This window comes from Canis lupus, chromosome 35 (genome assembly GCF_048164855.1).
Source record: "Canis lupus baileyi chromosome 35, mCanLup2.hap1, whole genome shotgun sequence".
Taxonomy (NCBI): domain Eukaryota; kingdom Metazoa; phylum Chordata; class Mammalia; order Carnivora; family Canidae; genus Canis; species Canis lupus.
Window position 1 is genome coordinate 8,247,184 of NC_132872.1, and position 21,686 is coordinate 8,268,869.

Genomic DNA, 21,686 nt, shown 5'->3' on the forward strand with positions numbered 1-21,686 from the left:
TCGCACACTTGTAAGAATGGATAAATAACAACACAACAAAAAACAGGTGTTGGTGAGGATGCGGAGACAGGGGAAACTTCTTGCACTATTGGTAGGAATGTAAACTGGTATAGCCACTCTAGAAAACACTATGAGGGTTCCTCAAAAAGCTAAAAATAGGGGACACCTGAGTGGCTCAGCAGTTGAGTGTCTGCCTTTGGCTTGGGGCATGATCCTGGGGTCTGGGATCGAGTGCCACATTGGGCTCCCTGTGGGAAGCCTGCTTCTCCCTCTGCCTATGTCTCTGCCTCTCTCTCTGTCTCTCATGAAGAAATAAATAAAATCTTAAAAAAAAAAAAGCTAAAAATAGAACTACTCTATAATCCAACAATTGCACTACTAGATATTTACCCAAAGGATACAAAAATACAGATTTGAAGGGGTACATGCAACCTAATGTTAATAGCAGCATTATCAACGATAGCCAAACTATGGAGAGGGCCCAAATGTCCATCAAATGACAAATGGATAAAGATGTGTTGTGTATATACAATGAAATATTATTCAGCCATCAAAAAGAATTAAATCTTGCCATCTGTAACTATGTGGATGGAACTAGAGTGTATTATGCTAAAGTGAAATAAGTCAGAGAAAGACAAAAACCATACGATCTCACTCATTTGTGGAATTTAAGAAAGAAAACAGATGAACATATCAGAAGGGGGAAAAGTAAAAAAGGAGTGCGGGAAACAAGCCATATGTGACTCTTAATGACAGAGAACAAACTGAGAGCTGATGGAGGGAAGTGGGTAGGAGATGGGCTAGATGGGTGATAGTTATTGGAGAGGGCCTTGTGATAAGCACTGGGTGTTATATGTAACTGCTGAATCACTGAATTCTACTCCAGAAACCAATATTGCACTGTATGGTAACTAACAAAATTTAAATAATTAAAAATAAAAATAGAAACAGTTCCCTAAATTTGGAAAAAAAAAAAAAAAAAAGAAAGACTATAGACCAAGATCTATGGTTAATCTCTAGATAGGTAGATAATGGATTCCTTCTTTTTTATTTTATTTTTTTTTAATTTTTATTTATTTATGATAGTCACACAGAGAGAGAGAGGCGCAGAGACACAGGCAGAGGGAGAAGCAGGCTCCATGCACCAGGAGCCCGATATGGGATTCGATCCTGGGTCTCCAGGATCGCGCCCTGGGCCAAAGGCAGGCGCTAAACCACTACACCACCCAGGGATCCCCCTTCTTTTTTATATTTTTTAAGATTTTATTTATTTATTCATGAAAGACACAGAGGGAGGCAGAGACACAGGCAGAGAGAGAAGCAGGCTTCCTTCAGGGAGCCTGATGCAGGACTTGATTCCAGGACCCAGGGATCATGACCTGAGTTGAAGGCAGACGCTCAACCACTGAGCCATGCAGGTGCCCCAGATTATTTCTTTTTTAAAGCAAAGATATTAGAGTCCTCACAGGGCCAAAACAACAACAATATCAATAACAAAAGCTCATACATAGTCTAAAGGCAATCTGTTTATAGATTTGGAACATACTTGAGAGAATAGAGAAATATTCAATGAAACACATAAAAAATCAATAGTGATGAAGTTTCCCTTCTGTCTCTTGCTCTTGCCCCTAGAAGAGGGCATGGGGCTCGCATTCCTGGCCCCTTGCCCTATTCCTGGCCCCTTGCCCTATCTCTTCTTAGCTCCTCCCATCACGTGAGAAAATTAGTCTCCACTTCAGTGGTGTCAGTTCTCACATTGTATCTGAAAGTCTCTTTGACAATATAACAGCACCTAACATCCCTATCTTTAGTCTTTGAGAGATAAGAGCTTTTCCACTGCATACTGTCTGAATGTTACATTTCAAAGTAGCATTAGAGCACTTTTTCAAATTAAATCTCACGTATAGCCTAGTTGAATAGCGGCACTATATGCGAACCAAGTAAGAAAAAAAATCTTTCAAGAGAAAAAGTCACCAGTTGTAAATGTCCTACATGGCCGGGGCCTGAGAGGCAGATTGTGGGCATCATTAGGCACTCTGCTTGGAGGAGAGCCACTCACTGGACATTGGAGAGATCTGTTTTGACTGGGATGTAGTGGACCCATGGCTTCAGTTGTGGATAGAAGAATTCCAACCACTCATCACCAACATGGAAAACAAGTGAACCACACAGGAAGAGGTGTTTGAACCGGAAGCTTGCAGCTACACCTCGAAAATTAAATAGATACCTGGGAAAGAAAGAGCAAAATACACTTGATACTATACGTCTGCCACAAATATGATCTTTTTTTCTTTTTATTCCCTCCTCCTCTTCTCTCTTTTTATGATTCCTCTCCCTCCCTTTCTATTTTCAGCTTTCTAAGACACATCCACATGTCCCTGCGGGTTTCCAGGGCCTATTACCTGTTTTAGGTAATGTCAGGGCGAGGGGAGCAAGGAGGATTCTCTCTCTAGACAGACCCAGATAGCCATGAGCTGGGTGCTAGACAGACATGTTAAGACTCAGATGGAGACAGTATCTTAGGGCTTTTGTACAAGATTTCCTGGGCTTAATCTCTTTAATGAGTCATGGCTCCCCAAAACCTTGTTTTTCCCATAAGGTACCCCACTGAAAGCCTCCGCTGTTCCCTGTTCCCTCTTTTTCCCAAGTTGGAAGAAAAGAACCAGGTATACACATCATCAACCTTCAAAGAAATACTCTCTGGAAAAAAGCTATCTTAGAACATTTTCTTTTCAGCATTTCTCATGTACCCCCATCTCCAGCTAGAGTTGTTTCTACCCTATACTTCCCACTGTGCAGTGTAATCAGCATTCACCTTAATTCCCCCACTTCCTCCTGCTAACCTGGTTTTACCTGCTCATCTAATCCTTAGTCCTGACATTGAATTATAATATTTCAGTTACATATACCTTATTCGTTTTGAAATGTAAACCCTTACTAACTTGATACATACTTCATCTAACTTCACCTCTTGGCTGGATGGGGTGTTGGAGAGAGGGAGTCCCACCACTCTGCTTACTAGCAGCAAGGTCTATGGAGGCTGGGACCATTATTATCATTGTCCTACATACAGTTCCCACAGAACTCAGGTGAGAGCCTCGTGCACATAGCATAGTCTCAGTAAACAACAACCAAATGAAGGAACAGGACTTTGATAAACCCCACCTGGGTCCTAGTATTGAAGTTCTCCCCCAAAGTGAAGCTACTCCAAATGCAACAGGGAAACCAAGAGTCAGGAGTCCTGGAAGTCTTACTTGTATTTGCAGTGATCCACAAGATGAACATCCTTAGCAGCTGGCTTCCCCAAGGTATCCTTCAAGCAAAAAGAATGTTATTAGTATTGAGAGTGGTCGTATTGATTGAAGACCACTCACTGCAGCAAGCATTGTTAAGCATTCCATCAACATGACCTCATCTCAGTGCCCTGAATAAACACATCCAGAGACATTATTATCTCATTTTATAGATGAAGGAGTCATGGCCTTAAAAAGCTGGAGGGCCCTTGCTCAAGGTCATGTGTGCCTAAGTAGAGGAGCAAGGGTTTTAACTCAGGGCCTGTCTGATTTTAGAGGTTAAAGCTCTCAGAGCTACATGGATCCTTCTCTGTAGTTAGAGGTCCTAACTTACAGCATGTTTCACTCTGTGTAAGTTATACATACAAGGTGGCTGGTGGGCTTAGAGGTGTAACCCACACACGATTTTGTTGGGGATGCAAAGTACTTAGAAATAAAAATTCAAACCATTGCCAACACTCATAGGTGGTAAGATATTTCTTACAAAAATCCAGATTTCCAACTTTTCTCATAAAAAGAAAAAAGAAGATCTGGTAAACTGGACTCCCAGTCCCTTGGCAGCCATCACTGGACCTCTAGCATTCTCTCTTGATCACTCCTGTGGCCCTCAGGGGCATTTGAGTTTGAGGCCCCGCCTCCCCCCCCTTCCCAGCCTCCATCTATATTCCAGCTATAAACGTCTTAGTGAGGGAAACAAGTCTTACTTGCTTTCCCAGCTTCCCACAGTAGAGGCTGTGCTGAATGGATACGTTTTTTCATATTTTTATTTTTTAACAAAATTTCTTAAAATTTCATTTGCTCCTGTTTGATTAAAAGTATCAAATAATACATCTCAGATATGCTTAGTTTTCCCAGAAGTTTAAAATTTTTTTCCTTATTATCCCCATATAGTATATGGAAATTTCAAATGAGGACTTTTAAGGCTTAAAGTTCTTTGAATAAAGCAGGAAGTCACAGAGGTTAAGAGAACAGAGATGAACTCCAACCTGAAGGAGCCAGTCATTGCTGGCTTCACCCTACAATTCACCTCTCTGAATCCCAATTCCTCCTTCTGACCTGGTTCTACCTGTTCACCTAAACCTTAGTCCTGGCATTGAGTTATAATATTTCAGTTTCATGTGCCTTATTAGTTTTGAAATGTAAACCCCTGTTTTTAAACAAATGAAGATGCCTGGACACCCCCAGAGACTCTGATTCATTTGATTGATGTTTTTAAGCTCTCGGATTAGATTGTATAGTCAGGGTTGAGAACTAATAGTTTAAACCAGGGGCTGGCAAATTACAGCCCAGAGGCCAAATGCTGTGGCCCACTGCTTGTTTCTGTATACAACCTATACAACCTATAAGCTAAGAATATTTTATGTTTCTAGTCCTTGAAACTACCTAAGGAAGAATATTTATGACATGTGAAAATTACATGAAATTCAAATTTCCGTGCTGTAGAAAAAGATTTACTAGAATATATCCAGGTTCATTCATTTATATATATTCTGCAGCTGCTTTCACCCTGTGACAGCAGAGATAAATAACTACAACAAGACCATACAATCCACAAGGCCTAAAATATTTACCATCTGGCCCTTTCCATAAAAAGTTGGTTCCTCTGGCTTAAACCTTCAAAGTGGTTAAAAACTACTACTCATAATATGGCCCAGAAGAGCAACGTGAATTTGAAAAATAATAATTTACAAATATGCTAATACTAGTTTGTGGAACTTTCTCTACATTCCTCTACTGCTGAGAGAGAACCTAATCTGGAATTCTACCCAGGTGGCAATTTCTTTGAGTAGGAATGTTCCCTGCTATGATTCTCTATTCAGACAATTGGTGATTACTTTCATAGATTTCCAGGCTTGGTTTTTGGTGTATTCTGCGTCAACAAGTTTTGGATTTTTCCGAGATAGAAGAATGAGAGGATCTCGTTCTGGACTTGTCCTATAAAAGAAACATGTGATATAAAACAAGGTATCCTACACCATAATACTGTTCCCAATCTCTGAAAGGTAAGCAGTAATCGGATCAATGCAATGACTGTACACATAGACAGATAACTTATTGGTTATTTTAACAGCAGAGAAAGGGTGTACTGGGCTCTGCAGCATATAGGTGTTCCTGGCTGTTCCCTACTTTACCTTTCAGGGACGGAGAGTATTGGGCCCTTTTTTGCTTGCATCTAATCTTTAAAATTATGTTGTTCTGGGCACTACAGGCATATTCCAGGGAATGAGTTCCCTGTTAGCAGGGTTCATGTAGCCTCTATAATCACTAGTACTCATAGCTGTGTGACTAGGTAAGCACCATGCCTCACCAAAATAGCTACACGACCTTTGTTGTCTGTGTTCTATACAGTCTAGTATGATATTTAAATTAAAAAAAAACTAAAAGGCTTAAAAACCTGAAGATTATATGTAGAAAAAAGTCCTAGTTATGGTCCAAGTAGCAGATGGTCTTGACATTTGAGGGGCCCTGGACCCTCTGTGGACCACTCTCCAGAAGAGTGTCCATATCCCCACATATTTTATAGGAAATCCTAGAACTCTTCAAGTCCACACACGGGTCCCAGGTTAAGAAGCTGTGATCCCAAGATCTGAGAATCAGAGACATTGATAAGGACCAGTAAGCAGTGGCTGCTGGGCCCATCTGCATTCTCAAGTTCACTGCCCAAGTAGAGGGTGTGCAAGGACTGACTAGGAAAATGATAAAACCCTTCTCCCTCTTTTGTTCATCTGTACAGCAGATATTAGTCATGTATCTGCATGCTAAGTACTGTTCTTGGCACATGGGATGTGGGTCTAAGCAACATGGAGAGGGTTCTTGCCCAACATTTCCCTCTCCCTCTTCCTCCCTTTCTCCCCTTTCCGTTTCCAGCAGTCTCAGTCTCTGCTCTCCACCACTATTTGGCAGCCAAATGGCCTCATGAAAAAGGCAGTCAGAGGTGCCAGGTAAGGGTCTGCCTTCAGCTCAGGTTATGATCTTGGGGTCCTGGAATTGAGCCCTGCATCAGGCTCCCTGGTCAGTGGAGAATCTGCTTCTCCTCCTTCTCCCTCTGCCCTCCCCACCTCCCTCCACTTGTTCTCACTCTCTCTCTCTCTCAAATAAATGAATAAAATCTTTAAGAAAGAGAGAGAGAGAGGAAGAAAGGAAGAAAGGAAGGAAGGAAGGAAGGAAGGAAGGAAGGAAGGAAGGAAGGAAGGGCAATCAGGATATCTGGTGATGGTTCCTGCTCTGCCGTTAACTAGCAGAGTGACTAGCATAGGGCCAGGTCAGAAGCTCCCTGCAGAAAACTGCATCTTTAAGGCAAAAGGACAACTCAGCTGTTCTCTTCAACATATACTCAATGCCTAATACGCTCATGGCACTCTGTAAATACCTGTTGAAGGACTAGATGAATGAACTTTACTTCTTTCAGTTCCGGCTCAATTAAGAGTGATTTGGGTGAAGGGTGCCTGGGTGGCTCAAACAGTTAAGTGTTCCACTCTCGATTTCAGCTCAGGTCATGATCTCAGGGTTTTAAGTCAAGCCCTGAGTCAGGCTCTGTGCTGGGTGTGGAGCCTTCTTAAGATTCTCTCTCTCTCTCCGTCTGCACCCCCTCCCCTGCTCACATGCACATGCTCTCGCTCTCTTAAAAAAAGAAAAAAGAAAAAAGTGATTTGGGCAAATAATCTGAGTTCTTCTCTAGTTTAAAATTCTATGATTCCACATTTGCTTTAGTTCTTCTAGCTTTCTCCTTGAACTACAGTTTGTCACACACTCAAAATTACTTATATCTTACAAATATCTTGTAAAATATCAGAAAATACAGTCACCTTGATCCTCGGAAATATGCTGTAGAATTTTTCTTTTTCCATGGCCACTGTGCTGCTGACCTAGAAACAGATTTCAATTAGTTTCTATATTTTTCTCTTAACTATATGAGGATATGTTTTAACCATTTCTTTTTTTTTTTTTAAGACTTTGTTTATTCATGAGACACACACACACAGAGAGGCAGAGACACAAGCAGAGGGAGAAGCAGGCTCCATGCAGGGAGCCCGACGTGGGACTCGATCCTGAGTCTCCAGGATCACACCCTGAGCCAAAAAAGCAGATGCTCAACCACTGAGCCACCCAGGCGTCCCGTGTTTTAACCATTTCTGAAGATTAGTTCGGAGCTTTACATTTTTAAATAAGTCTGCCCCAGGCTCTCAAAGAAAAAGCCCTCAAAGACATTATATTCCCTTTTGTTGTTACTTCACTCCGGAGATGCTAGCCAATTATCTACAATCCATAGCTCCATTAATAAGTTAACAATACTGAAAGAAAAGTTCCCAGGGCACTTGTGTAGCTCAGTCAGTTGAGCATCTGACTCCTGATTTCAGCTCAGGTCATGATCTCAGGATCCTGAGACTGAGCCCCACATCAGGCTCCTTGCTCAGCGGGGAGTCTGCTTGAGATTCTCTCCCTCTCCTCCTGCTCAGGCACAAGCATGCACATGTGCACTCTCTAAATAAATAAATAAAATCTTTTTTAAAATTTCCCAAGCTCTAAATGACATGTTTAGAGCTGTTAAATGCAATACAATGAAGATTTCTTCTCTACTTTAAGTAGAGTGCTGCTACCGATAAATTTAACAGGCAAAGAGAACTGCAGAAAAAATCAGAAATTGATTTAAGGGGAAGAAAACAAATCACTCCTTGACTTCGTGTTTTGGATACACAGGCAGTATCACCAGACATTTGTCTGATATTGCAAAGCACCCTGATATTCTTGAGACTGTACTAAGTGCTCCACCAAAGTCCCTGAAACTGAGGTCTCAGTATACATTTCCATGACCAGCTTTCCTTGCTGAAACTGCTAGCTGACAGATGCATCATTTTTAACTTCCTTTGTAGGAACCTTGCACAGAAGTTGCACAGTGTCTTCCTTTGAAAAAGGAGGGGAAGGGCTGAACTGGAGTTAATGAGAGATTGGTAGGCTATTTACCATAATGGAGTGACTTAGGATATAATAAAGTTTTTAGGTAGAGATGACCATCACTCATTTTCTCTCAGCTGAGAGCACTGTTCATTTTCCTGGCCTGTCTTAGAACTCTTTCTTCATGGATCATCTTTATCAGACTCCCCAGTCCAAGACCAGAACTCTTTGTCATTGTGTCCTACACTCCCTTTGACCAAAATAGAAACACACCATAACCCCAGTTTATTTTTGTTTTATGGGGTTGTAATTTTTTTTAATATAAAGAATGATATATCCTCATTATAAAAAATTCTAGGGCAGCCCCGGTGGCGCAGCGGTTTAGCGCCGCCTGCAGCCCAGGGCGTGATCCTGGAGACCCTGGATCGAGTCCCACGTCAGGCTCTCTGTATGATGCCTGCTTCTCCCTCTGCCTGTGTCTCTGCCTCTCTCTCTGTCTCTATGAATAAATAAATAAAATCTTTAAAAAAAAAAATAAAAAAAATAAAAAAAAATAAAAAAAAATTCTAAGGGAGAAGCATAAAGTAAAAGTAGAAAAAAAATCATCTGGAACTTTCCCAATCTGTAGACAACCACTTTTAGCAATTTAACGTTTCCATGAAGAATTTCCTTCCAATCATCTCTCCATGTCTGTGGTTCTCAACTGGTGTTGATTTTGCCCCTTTTTCCTAGAAGACATTTGGCCATGACTATAGACATTTTTCATTGTCACTACTGGTGGATGGCTACTGGCATTTAGTGACATTAAGACCAAGGACAAGCTCCGTACAACAAAGAATGTCCCAGTCCAAAATGTCAAACCTTGCTCTATATAACAGGGATCATATATATATGATACAACCTCTTTAAGTGGGTTTTATTAACCCTACTTTACTGTTGAGTTTACAGAGAGGCTAAGCAGTTTGCCCAGAATACCTGTTTTTAAGCCTTATACTACCTGAACTTCACATTCATGTACAATATTGAATTTTGCAGCCATGTCATAATTTACTTCGTTACTTATTCATTGGCTTTTAAAAAGTTTCCAACTTCCTGCTTTAAGAAACAACACAGTCATGAACATCTTCACGTACACATCTTTACATACTTGTCTAATTAACTCTTTGGGATAAATTCTAGAAGTGAAATGAAATGGCTGAGTCAAAGATATACACATTTTATATTTTGATATATATTGCCAAACTACCTATAAAAAAAGTATAAATTTACAATTTTGAGTATCAATGTCCTTGGTCCCTGGGAAAGCTCTATTTAATATTCACAGACTTGTACCATCTCTGTTTTCCCTCTCCCTCATTCTTTCTATCTACTTACTTGCCCCTCAAAAGACCTATGTTAGGACTTTTTTCCCTATGCAAGTGCTAAAAGTAACATGCTAGTGCTGACTCAGACCTCTTTTATCACTACCCTGTGACAGTAAAGACCAAAATCTTTAAATCAACAGAAACACTGAATTCTTCTACAGAGTAAAAAATAAGTCAGTGGGGACAAACTCCCAAAAGATTAGAAAAATAGAAGGCAGGTTTCAATGCAGATAAACAAGCAGATTATTAAAGTTTCAAATTAAATGAAATTACATGGCTAGAGCTTCTGAATGGAGGGCTCTAAACAATAAAATTGTAATTCTGTTATCATACTTTTTCTTTTTAAGATTTTATTTATTTAAGAAACAGAAAGAGACCAGAAGCAGAGGAGGGGGCAGAGGGAGAGGGAGAAACAGACTCCCCACTGAGCAAGGAGCTCGATTCCAGGACCCTGAGATCATGATCTGAGCTGAAGGTATATACTTAACCTACTGAGCTGCCCAGGCACTCCATTAAATAAATTCAACTGAAGAATAAGATGGGATGGTATCAAAAGAAAAATATGTTCTTATAAACTTAGATTTTAAAACATAATCTATCTCCCTAAAAATTGCTTAGTAGTTTAGAAGGCAGAATGGGTGGTGGTGCAGAGAACAGTAAGTAACTACACAGTGGAGGAATGGTAACACTATGACCAGGTGATCACAATTAACATCTCTAAAGAGGCATGGATGGACGCAAATCATTTAAGTATTCAGACCAAGGGTACATAAGCTGAATTTATTTATTTATTTATTTTAAATTTTTATTTATTTATGATAGTCACAGAGAGAGAGAGAGAGAGAGAGAGGCAGAGACACAGGCAGAGGGAGAAGCAGGCTCCGATCCTGGGTCTCCAGGATCGCGCCCTGGGCCAAAGGCAGGCGCCAAACCGCTGCGCCACCCAGGGATCCCCATAAGCTGAATTTAATCATGAAGAAACAGACAAAACCAAACTGAAGAACATTCTATAAAATGAGCAGCCTACATTCTTCAAAATGTCAATGTTATAAAAGAGAAAGAGACTGAAGAGCTGTTCCAGATCACAGGAGACTAAACAGACATGACCACTAAATGCCACATATAACTGTATCCTGTACTGGAGGTAGAATGTGCCATATATGATATTATCAATATAATTAAATGTTGTACCAATATTGTTTCCTGAATTTGATCATTGTAGCATGGTTATAAAAGAGAATATCCTTGCTTTTAGGAAATACACACTAATATTTTAAGATGTACAGGGTCATAAGGTGTGTAACATACTTTCAAATAGTCCAGAAAACAAGAAACGGTTCATATATTACATATGCAGCCTAAAAGTCTGTCACAGAAAATAATGAGGTAAATTATTATCCACACAAAGTAATATCACGCAACTGATAAAAATAATCTTCCATATGCAAAGATTTCTAAGACACATTAGTAAGTTGGTGGGAAAGTTGCCAATGTTAAACATATATTTTTATGAGCATGTATAGGCTTCATAATCAGAAAAAAAAAAGCTTGTTTTTAAAGATTTAAGAGACAGAGTAGGGGGCACCTAGGTGGCTCAGTCAGTTGAGTGTCTAACTCTTGACTTTGGCTCAGGACATGATTTCAGGATCATGAGGTTAAGATCCTCATTGGGCTCAGCGCTCAGCACAAAACTTTCTTAAGATTCTCTCCCTGACCTTCTGCCCCTCCCGCTGACCTAGCTCATGCTCCTTCTAAAACAACAACAGGGATCCCTGGGTGGCTCAGCGGTTTAGCACTGCCTTTGGCCCAGGGCGTGATCCTGGGGTCCCAGGATTGAGTCCCGCGTCGGGCTCCCTGCATGGAGCCTGCTTCTCCCTCTGCCTGTGTCTCTGCCTCTCTCTGTGTGTCTCTCATAAATAAGTAAAATCTTAAAAAAACAACAACAACAACAAAGTAGATGGATAGCGGGTCAAAAAAGTGCTATAAAAAGGAAGAGTGTGAAAAGGGTATTTGCAAGGAAAAAAAGGATTAGATAATTAAGGCCAAGAATAACTTGAAGAAAGGCAGTTTAAAGACCTTTTGATTTTTCCCTTTCAAATGTTTAAAACCAAAAGCTACATAGAAAATGATGGTATCAATGACTGGAGAGCATGGGTGAGGTTAACTGGTAGTGTGGAGAGAGTAGTGCACTTGGACACCTGGACTTTAGGCCTAGATTGGTTCCTGACCTTAACCAAGTCACTCAGTTTCTCTGGGCCTTCATTTCCAGAGTTGAAAAGGACAATTTCCAATTCTAGTTCTATGAAGTATGAAACAAAGTATCTTAAAAAATAATTTTGGGGGCTCCTGAGTGGCTCAGTTGGTTAAGCATCTGATTTTGGCTGAGGTCATGATCTTAGGGTCCTAGGACCAAGACCCCACAGTGAGCTCCATGCTGAGTGGGAAGTCTGCTTCTGCCTCTCCCTCTGCTCCTTCCCTCAGCTCATGCTTGCGCTCTCTCTTCTTCTCTCTTAAATTAGTAGAATATTTTAAAAAATAAATTTCAAAATACATCTACTGGATAATAGCCTCATTTTTTAACCCCGTAGCTCTAACTGCCATTGAGGACTGCACCCCTACATGTTTCTTCAGGAAAGGGATATTCTTTTTGCCCCCTTTGAATCTCCAGCCACATATGGTACAGGTGATAGATATTTGTGGAAATAAAGCTGAATTAAATTTTTGCTTTCCCAATACCTGAGAGAAGACCTATAAAGGCTGTATTTTTTTAGAAGTATGCTAATTAGGTACCAATGTTGATTGAATCATTAATGTAAAATGTAGCTACATAAGAAATACCTCAGCTTGGATGTCCTGGACAATCTAAATTCTGAAATGATAACAGATAGAGTCAACAGGCCCAGGCAGGTCTCCGTTGTGAATCAGCTCGTACTAGAGATACCTGTAAGGATGTTTATGCCCTCCCCATCCCCACACCTCAAGGACTTAGCTCTAAATTTTAAAGTACATTTATGTTCCTCCAAGTAATTCTCTATTCTCCCTCACAACATGGTTTTTTTTTCTAATTATGAAAGGAATTCATAAAAATACAGGAATCTTAAAATTACAGAAAAATTTAAAGAAGAAAAGAAAGGGTTCTCATAATCCTTTCAACAAAGGCATTGCTGATACTTTAGGGTAGGTTCTTCTGTTCTTTTCCCATGGATATGTAAATATGTAAATACACATTCAAAATTGCTTATGCTGTAAGTAGTTTTTCTTTTGTTTTCAACTTAAAAGTTAGTCATTTTAAAGTAAGTAATTATTTGTGTCCTACTGTTTATTTGAAGAAGACTCACAAAGAAGGACAAATAAAACCTCTCTAAAGGACCTACCTTACCAGATCTTCTCTGAAGAGATCCCACCGTCCAAGTCCTGTAGGATAAATTGGCCAAACAGCAGGTCCCCCTTCCCAAAATGTCCAAGCAGGATACATGATATCATGGTACTCTGATGTCTTCAACAGAAACAGAAAGGTTATTCTAAGTCAGTCTCAGGACAGAAAGGAGAGACAAACTACAGTCACACCATAAGATCTGGACAAAAGTGTTACATCTTCTTTGTGTTACATCCCCACAGACATATTTTCCTTAGTCTGCAAAGTCTAGACTCCAGACATTAAAAGGCAAGTTAGACCATGGGTTAAAACTCACAGGCTCAGTGAATCCAGTAACTCAAAGTTCCTTTTTTTCTAGAGGACAGTACACTGTTAGGGTACTTACTTTAAGGTACTTACTAACTCCGAATGATCACAGAGCTCTCTTATCTTTCAACTGCTATTATACTTGGAGTGTATGCTGTCTTACCAGTTCCTGATTATTTCCTAGATGGGTCTTTTGAGAGCAAGAATCACAGTGCAATGGTTAAAAGCATGGCCTTTTTTTTTTTTTTTTTTAAAGATTTTATTTATTCATGAGAGACACACACACACAGAGAGAAAGAGAGGCAGAGACACAGGCTGAGGGAGAAGCAGGCTTCATGCAGGAAGCCTGACGTGGGACTCGATCCCGGGACTCCAGGATCATGCCCTGGGCTGAAGGCAGGCGCTAAACCACTGAGCTACCCAGGGATCCCCAAAAAGCGTGGCCTCTGAAACAGATCATCTGAGTTTGAATGATGATTCTACCTCCTTCTAACTCCAGGGAAGTTAATTTTTCTATGCCTCAGTTTCCTTATCTTTATGATGTGAAAAATAACATCAATAATATTACTTACCTGATGGGCTTGTTTTGAGCATTAAATGAGTTAGTACATGTGAAAAGCTTAGATCAGTGTTTGGCACATAGTAAGTATTTAATAAGTATTAATTACGATAATGTAACATTGCAGTACTGTGGAGCTCACACTGGTTGCTCAATTGATTTTGGGTTATTTGTTGACTGGGGCCAGAAGTGCTGGTGGGCAGAACTGGAGAAAGGGATATTATCCCACATCTTTACAAAAAAGTTTAAAACCATTTGTTCCCTTTTTATGGTTTCTTCTGTTAAAATTCTGGCCACTGGGGCAGCCCACGTGGCTCAGTGGTTTAGTGCAGCCTGCAGCCCAGGGCCTGATCCTGGAGTCCCGGGATCAAGTCCCACATCCGGCTCCCTGCATGGAGCCTGCTTCTCCCTCTGCCTATGTCTCTGCCTCTCTGTTTCTCTGTCGCTCATAAATAAATATATAAAATCTTAAAAAAAAAAATTCTGGCCACTGATAAACCTCTAACTCTTTGGTTTCTTCACTGGAATTACACATACAATATGCTGTTTGCCTTTTCTCAAATACTTTTAAAAAACGGTATGTGATTCATCAAGCAGCTCAGACATAACAGCTGCTCAACAGAAGCTGAACAATTCCTATAAAGTTGAAAGACTAAAATCCCTCTCTAGGGCCTGGGAGTCACTGGTCAAAAAAAAAAAAAAAAAAAGGAGTGAAGTAAAGATGAAAGGAAAGTTAGAATACTGAATAGTGATGGTCATACTTTGCCATCCACCAAAACAACAAATAAATAACAAACATAAAGTCCTTACTGACTTACATGGGAGCCTCTATCTGTTCTTCTGGGAGGGTTTTATGATAAACGAGACCAAGCACTTTTGAGAAATGAGGCTTAAACCATGGGAAATGCAACACCAATGTGGTCTCAGCCCACTTGCAACACAGGAAATAACCAAGTCTAGAGAGAAAGTAAACTGTGATAAAGAAAAAGTGCAGATAAAAGTTTCCTCTTTGGAGAAACCAAATCAGATGGTGTTCCTTTTCTCAAAGTCCATAGGGTTTTCCTAAACCCACACTTCCCCCATAGAATCTTCCATCCATTCTCTTTGAGCTCCCCCCGCCCCCAAATCCCGTCTAGTCTCTGGGGAACCAAGGCCCATCCCTGCCAATACCTGAACACTGAGAAGATATTAACTGTCCCAAGTTTTCCAAGTCCAGAAGTATGAGCTAGTACTCCTATTCCTCCACAACTAGACCGTCTCACATATCCTTCTTGGATATCCCAGACCTATCTCCTCAGTGCACTGCTCAGGCACAAACTGTACAGAGTTATCTACCACCTTCAGTTTTATAATTAGCCATGTGAAGCCCCTGGGATAGACTGACAGGACTGATAGGACTGTGTGTGTGTGTGTGTGTGTGTGTGTGTGTGTGTGTGTGTGTGAGAGAGAGAGAGAACTCAACAAATATTTTTTGAACAAAGGTGTTTCCTAACTAAAAGCCCATGAGCTACTCTCCCACACTCCACAGGATCTCTGAACCTTGCCTTCAATGTCCTATAGGTTCTTCAGGCCTCCATCATTCTCTACCCTTCATCCCAAGCCCTATAGACACTTAAGCTATCTTACATTTTCCGTTTCCTCAGTCATTGCTCAGCCACTGTGAAACTAAAAGGGACACAGAACAATTCCTGGAACCCAGGTCTCATCCTTACCATTACCCATCAAACTCTGTCACAGAACAATTATCTCCTACTCATACTCTAGAGGACCACCCTCTATCTCCCCATACAGTTCTCCCTATACTTACCTTACTGAAGGAGAAGACTGGAATGGCAGGCTCCATCCATTTAGGAATCTGAGGATAATCTCGTACATTGATCACCATCTCCATGTCAGGGAGGCGCCCAATAACTTCCAAAATAAAGTGTTCAACACCACTACACCTGTCAGCCAGAAATACCACAAAATTCACCAGACCAGTGCTTGCTATAGGACAAAATAGGGTCTCATTCCTATTTTGAAAGCTAGTGTTCAGATAGGTCATCAGCCTACTGCAAAATTTCCTGAAAGCAACACTTCTAAAAGGACCTTTTTTTACTCTTTTATATTGTACGAGTTATTTTCCTAGCTAACTGCTCCCGCTTACAATACTTAACAAAATTTTCCAATTAGATTGTAAGTTTGAAGGATGTATTAATACTACTCCTACCACCTCTTCTCTATCCATTCCTAGTTTTTTTTTTTTTTAAGTTTCCCTTTTTGTTTAATTAGTAAGCAAGATACAAATTTTGACAGGAACTGGAAAAAGCTAATTCTCTAATTGTATCCCTTAGGCTTTGCTTCTAACAATGATATTCTTTTATTTCTACCACAATTAAGTCTCATAATTTAGGAAGAAAGATAGGAAAACTTTTATTGCCTTCAACTTAACTACAGAACAGTATCAAAATCAGTTATGCAAGCCAGAAAGAGTGTACGTATACAATCATGGAAACCATAATACAGGCATGCTTAAGAGGTACTGCAGGTTTGGTTCCAGACCACCACAATCAAGTAACTATTGCAATAAAACAAGTCAAGTGAATTTTTTGGTTTCCAAGTTCATATATAAGTTATGCTTATACTATACTGGGTTCTATTAAATGTTCAGTAATAGCATAACATCTAAAAAAAAAAAAAACGTGTATCTTATTTAAAGATACTTTATTGCTAAAAAATGCTAACAATCATCTGGACCTTCAATGAATTGTAATCACTGATCACACATCACCATAACAAATATAATAATAATAATAAAATTTGAAATATTGAAAGAATCAGTAAAATGTGACACAGAGACATGAAGTAAACAAATGCTGTTAGAAAAATGCCACCGATAGACTTGTTTGACATAGAGTTGCCACAAATCTTCAATTTGTAAAAAAAAAAAAAAAAAAATGCAGTGTCTGCAAAACGTAATAAAGCAAAGCAACAATAGAACAAGGTATGCCCATATAGCTTTCTGGCTCAGAGCATGATCCCAGGGTCCCAGGATCAAGTCCCACATAGGGCTCCCTGTGGGGAGTCTGCTTCTCCTTCTGCCTGTGTCTCTGCCCCGCCCCCCGTGTCTTTCATGAATAAATAAATAAAATATTTTTTAAAATAATTTCATTTATAATAAAACTCTAAAAAATAACCCATAATGACAGAAAACAGATCAGCAGATGCCAGAGGGCTGGGGTAAAAGGATGGTATGGCAGGGAGGGGTAGGGAAGAGAGATTGCAGAAGAGGCCCAAGGAAACTTTTGGGAGTGACAGATATGTTCATTATCTTTGTGTATATATACATCAAACCTTATCAAATTGTAATTGCATCATAAGGAATAAAATACTCAGTAATAAATTTAACCAATAAGGTAGAAGACCTGTACTCTGAAAACTGTAAGATATTGATCGAAGAAATTTAAGATGATACAAATTAGTGGAAAGATATACCATGTTCACAGATTGGCATAATTAATATTGATAAAATGTCCATGCTACCCAAAGTAATCTACATATTCAATGCCTCTATCAAAATACCAATAGCATTTTTCATAGAACTAGCACAAATAATCCTATAATTTTTATAGAACCACAAAAGACTGTGGATGCCAAAGCAATCTTGAGAAGGAAGAACAAAACTGGAGGTACCATAATCCCAGGGTTTTTTTTTTTTTTTTTTTTAAGATTTTATTTATTTATTCATGAAAGACACACAGAGCCAAGTTTTAAACTATACTACAAAGCAATGATAATCAAAAGAGTATGGCACTGGCACAAAAATAAATACAGAGACTACCAGGACAGAATAAGAAATAAACCCACACTTGTAAGGTCAATCAATTTATGACAGGAGACAGGAATATACAATGGAGAAAAAATAGCCTTTTCAATAATTGGTGTTGGGAAAACTTGACCACTACATGCAAAAGAATGAAAATGAACCAATTTCTTACACCATATACCAAAAAAACAACACCCAAAAATGGATTAAAGATCTAAGTGCGAGACCTGAAACCATAAAACTCCTAAAAGAAAACAGGCAGTAAACTCTTGGACATTGGTCTTAACACTATTTTTTTTAGATGTGTCTCCTCAGGGAAGGGCATCAAGAGCAAAAATAAACTACTGGGACTATATTAAATGAAAAGCTTTTGTACAGTGAAGGAAACAACAAAACAAAAAGGCAACATACTAAATGGGAGAAGATACTTCCAAATGATATATCTGGTAAAGGGTAAATATCAAAAACAATAAAGAACTCATATAACTCAACACACCAATAAAACAAATAATTCAGTAAAAAAATGGGCAGAGGACATGAATAAACATATTCCAAAGAAGATGTACAGATGGCCAACAAACACATGAAAAGATAGTCAACATCACTAAATCAAAACCACAATGAGATAGCATCATCTTACACCAGTCAGAATGCTTATTATGAAAAAGATAGGAAATAATAAATTTAGCAAGGATGTGAGGAGAAGAGAACCCTCATGCACTGTTGGGGCAAATGAAAATTGGTGCAGCCACTGTAGAAAACAGTATGGGGGTTCCTCAAAAAAATTAAAAATAGAAATACCTTATGATTTGGTAATTCTGCTTTTAAGGGGTACTTATATCCAAAGAAAAAAATACTAATTTGCAAAGATATATACACCCCTATGTTTACTGTAGCATTATTTACGATCGTGTATGTATGGAAGCAACCTAAGTGTCCATCAATAGGTGAGTAAAGATGTGAAATACACACACACACACACACACACACACACACTGGAGTATTAGCCATAAAAAAGAACGGGATCTTGACATTTGTGACAACATGGATGGACCCAGAGAGTATTATGCTAAGTAAGATAACTCAGAGAAAAACAAATACCATACATAAAAAAATGTAATAAATAGATAAATCCATATGATTTCACTTACATGTGGAATCTAGAAAACAAATGAATAAAACAAAAAGCAAAAGCAGACCCATAAGTACAGAGATACTTGCCAAAGCAAAAGGAGGTAAGAGGATAGACAAAAGATATGGGCTTCCAATTATGGAATGTATAGGTCATGAGGATAAAAACTACAGAACAGAGAATACAGTCAATGGTATTGTAATAGTGTTGTATGGTTACAGACAATAACTACACTTGTAGTTAGCATAGCACAGCATATAAGAGTAGTCCAGAATCACTATGGTGTACACTTGAAACTAAGGTAACCTTGTGTGTCATCTATGCTTCAATAAAAAAAAAGTCAGTGTGATGAAAAGTATAACATAAGGAATATACTCAATAACACTGTAATCACTTTGTATGGTGACAGATGGTAACTACATGCATCATGGTAAACATTCTGTAATGCATATACATGTTGAATCACTATGTTGTATGCTTGAAACTAATATATGTCAACTATACTTCAATTAAAGATAAATTTTAAAAAAGATAATGAACATAAACTTATCAAGTTGTATACTTTAAGTATGTGCAGTTTATGTCAGCCATATTTCACTAAAGTCATTATTTTAAAAATATCATTATTTTCCATCTTTGAAATGACATGTTTCCAGTCATTTAATTAAATGGAGCTCTAGTTCCTAAGCAAAATTTCTCAGCTCATCCCTGAAATAATTTATATTTTAGCTTGTTTAGAATAAAAATTTTTAAATGCCATGTAGTTTTCTCCAACTGGGTGAATTAAAAGGATCTAGACCTAGAAAGATACTAGGGGACCCCTAGGTGGCTCAGCAGTTGAGTGTCTGCCTCCGGTTTGGGGCGTGATCCTGGGGTCCCGGGATCAATTCCCACGTTGGGCTCCCTGTATGGAGCCTGCTTCTCCTTCTGCCTGTGTCTCTGCCTCAATCTGTGTGTCTCTCATGAATAAATAAATACAATCTTTAAAAAAAGAAAGATAATATTTTTGGCTAGATGGGAATCTGAGATATTATTCAACTATATCCATTTCATTAGGGACACTGGTTCCAAATATTTCACTTTGTTTCTTTTTTGCTCAACTCTGCTTCCTTGGTTGCGCATGCAGTTGGGACAGGGAACTTTCCATGCATTTCATATGTATATATACATACACTATTTTATTGTCAATAAAAGGTCTGTACTCCCTTACAAACATTTCTAAGAGCTCACGATTCTGACCAAAATGTTATAAGGTCTGGAACGAGAGGTATGTGCCCTTCAGAAACTTTGAATGTATTTAACTTCATCTGAAAATTGCTCAGCTAACTATTAAACATAAAGTAAGCTTTCAAAGTCTAACAATGTCTATACTCATATTTTCTTTCTCATTTGTAGAAATCAAAAATTCCTCTACACTCATAATTTGTAAAGCCTCTCTTACTGTCCCAAGTAATGTAACAAATATTTGTTTAAGGGCAGCCTGGGTGGCTCAGCGGTTCAGTGCTGCCTTCAGCTCAGGGCGTGATCCTGGAGTTCCGGGATCGAGTCCCACATCCGGCTCCCTGCATGGAGCCTCTTCTCCCTCTGCCTGTGTCTCTGCCTCTGTGTGTGTGTGTGTGTGTCATGAATAAATAAAATCTTTTAAAAAAATATCTGTTTAAAATACCTCAATAAGAATGCCTGGGTGGCTCAATGGGTTGAATGTCTGCCTTTGGCCCAGATCATGATCTCTGGGTCCTGGGATGGAGCCCCGAATTCAGCTTCCTGCTCAGCAGTGAGTCTACCTCTCTCACTCTCTCCCTCTACCCCTCCCCAATGCTTGCTCTCTCTCTCTCTCAAGTAAATAAATAAAATCTTTTAAAAAAAATAAGATTAAAAAAAGGTAAAATACCTCAATAATCTTCCCCACGTACCACCTTATTTGCCCCTGACACTTGATAATAAAAGTATAATTGTGATTACTTCACAGTAGGACACTAAGTGATTTTTAATTTTTTTGTTGTTGTTTTTACATATTTTTGATAATGAAAATGTAGTAATTTGTTTTTTTTTGTTTTTTTTTAATTTTTTTTAAATTTTTATTTATTTATGATAGTCACACAGAGAGAGAGAGAGAGAGGCAGAGACACAGGCAGAGGGAGAAGCAGGCTCCATGCACCGGGAGCCCGACATGTGATTCGATCCCGGGTCTCCAGGATCGCGCCCTGGGCCAAAGGCAGGCGCCAAACCGCTGCGCCACCCAGGGATCGCAAAAATGTAGTAATTTGTAATAAAGTTATTAAGAATCATTCTTATGTTCATATGGATGGATGCTATTTGCAATACTGCTCACTTTTTAAAAAAACATTTTATTTATTTGAGAGAGAGAGCGCGTGCACATGCAAGTGCACATGAGTAGAGGGGAGGGGCAGGGGAAGAAGCAGCAGACTCCCTGATGAAGGGGGAGCCTGACATGGGACTTGATCCCAGGACCCTGGGATCATGACCTAAGCTGAAGGCAGATGCTTAACTGATTGAGCCACCCAGGTGCCCTTCATTCACTTTACTTTTAATGACAGAATAAAGATTGGAAAGAAGATCTTAGGCAGGGGAATAACTATGGCCTCTGAATTTTTGTACTTTGTAATTTTATAAAGATTTGAGTTAAAAAAAAAAAAAAAGTCTTCTAAAAGGGATGTTTCTCATCTGTTGTATAAACATATAATGCTACCTAAATCCAATTTCCAGGCTCAGTCCATGACCTTTCCCCAATGGGCTCCAGCCCTCAGCCCACTGATGTTACCTCAGCTCCCACACCTTCCTGGCTAGTATAGCTTGCATAATCTTCAGCTCCAGTTACTCTTAACTTTCCGCCACCTCTCTTCAAATACCAATAGCTAGAACGATACTTGGCCTGTGATGAACACTCAGTACCGCTCCTCGAGCCTAGCTCACCCCTGCCAGGTCTTATCAGCCTGT

The 21,686-nt window shown here is 39.3% G+C and overlaps 1 protein-coding gene across 2 annotated transcripts in view; it reads right to left on the reverse strand.

The window, feature by feature from the left end:
• POGLUT1 (protein O-glucosyltransferase 1) overlaps window positions 1-21,686 on the reverse strand; it is a 32,819-nt gene that overhangs the window by 3,817 nt on the left and 7,316 nt on the right. The window contains exons 6-11 of one of the 2 annotated variants that reach the window (XM_072812422.1): window positions 15,599-15,734; window positions 12,925-13,046; window positions 7,100-7,159; window positions 5,129-5,228; window positions 3,255-3,313; window positions 2,060-2,227 (exon numbers count right to left, since the gene is read on the reverse strand). In XM_072812422.1, the coding sequence (XP_072668523.1) occupies window positions 2,060-2,227; window positions 3,255-3,313; window positions 5,129-5,228; window positions 7,100-7,159; window positions 12,925-13,046; window positions 15,599-15,734 (645 nt within the window). The remainder of the gene's footprint in view (window positions 1-2,059; window positions 2,228-3,254; window positions 3,314-5,128; window positions 5,229-7,099; window positions 7,160-12,924; window positions 13,047-15,598; window positions 15,735-21,686) is intronic. The other variant, XM_072812423.1, reaches the window with a different exon arrangement.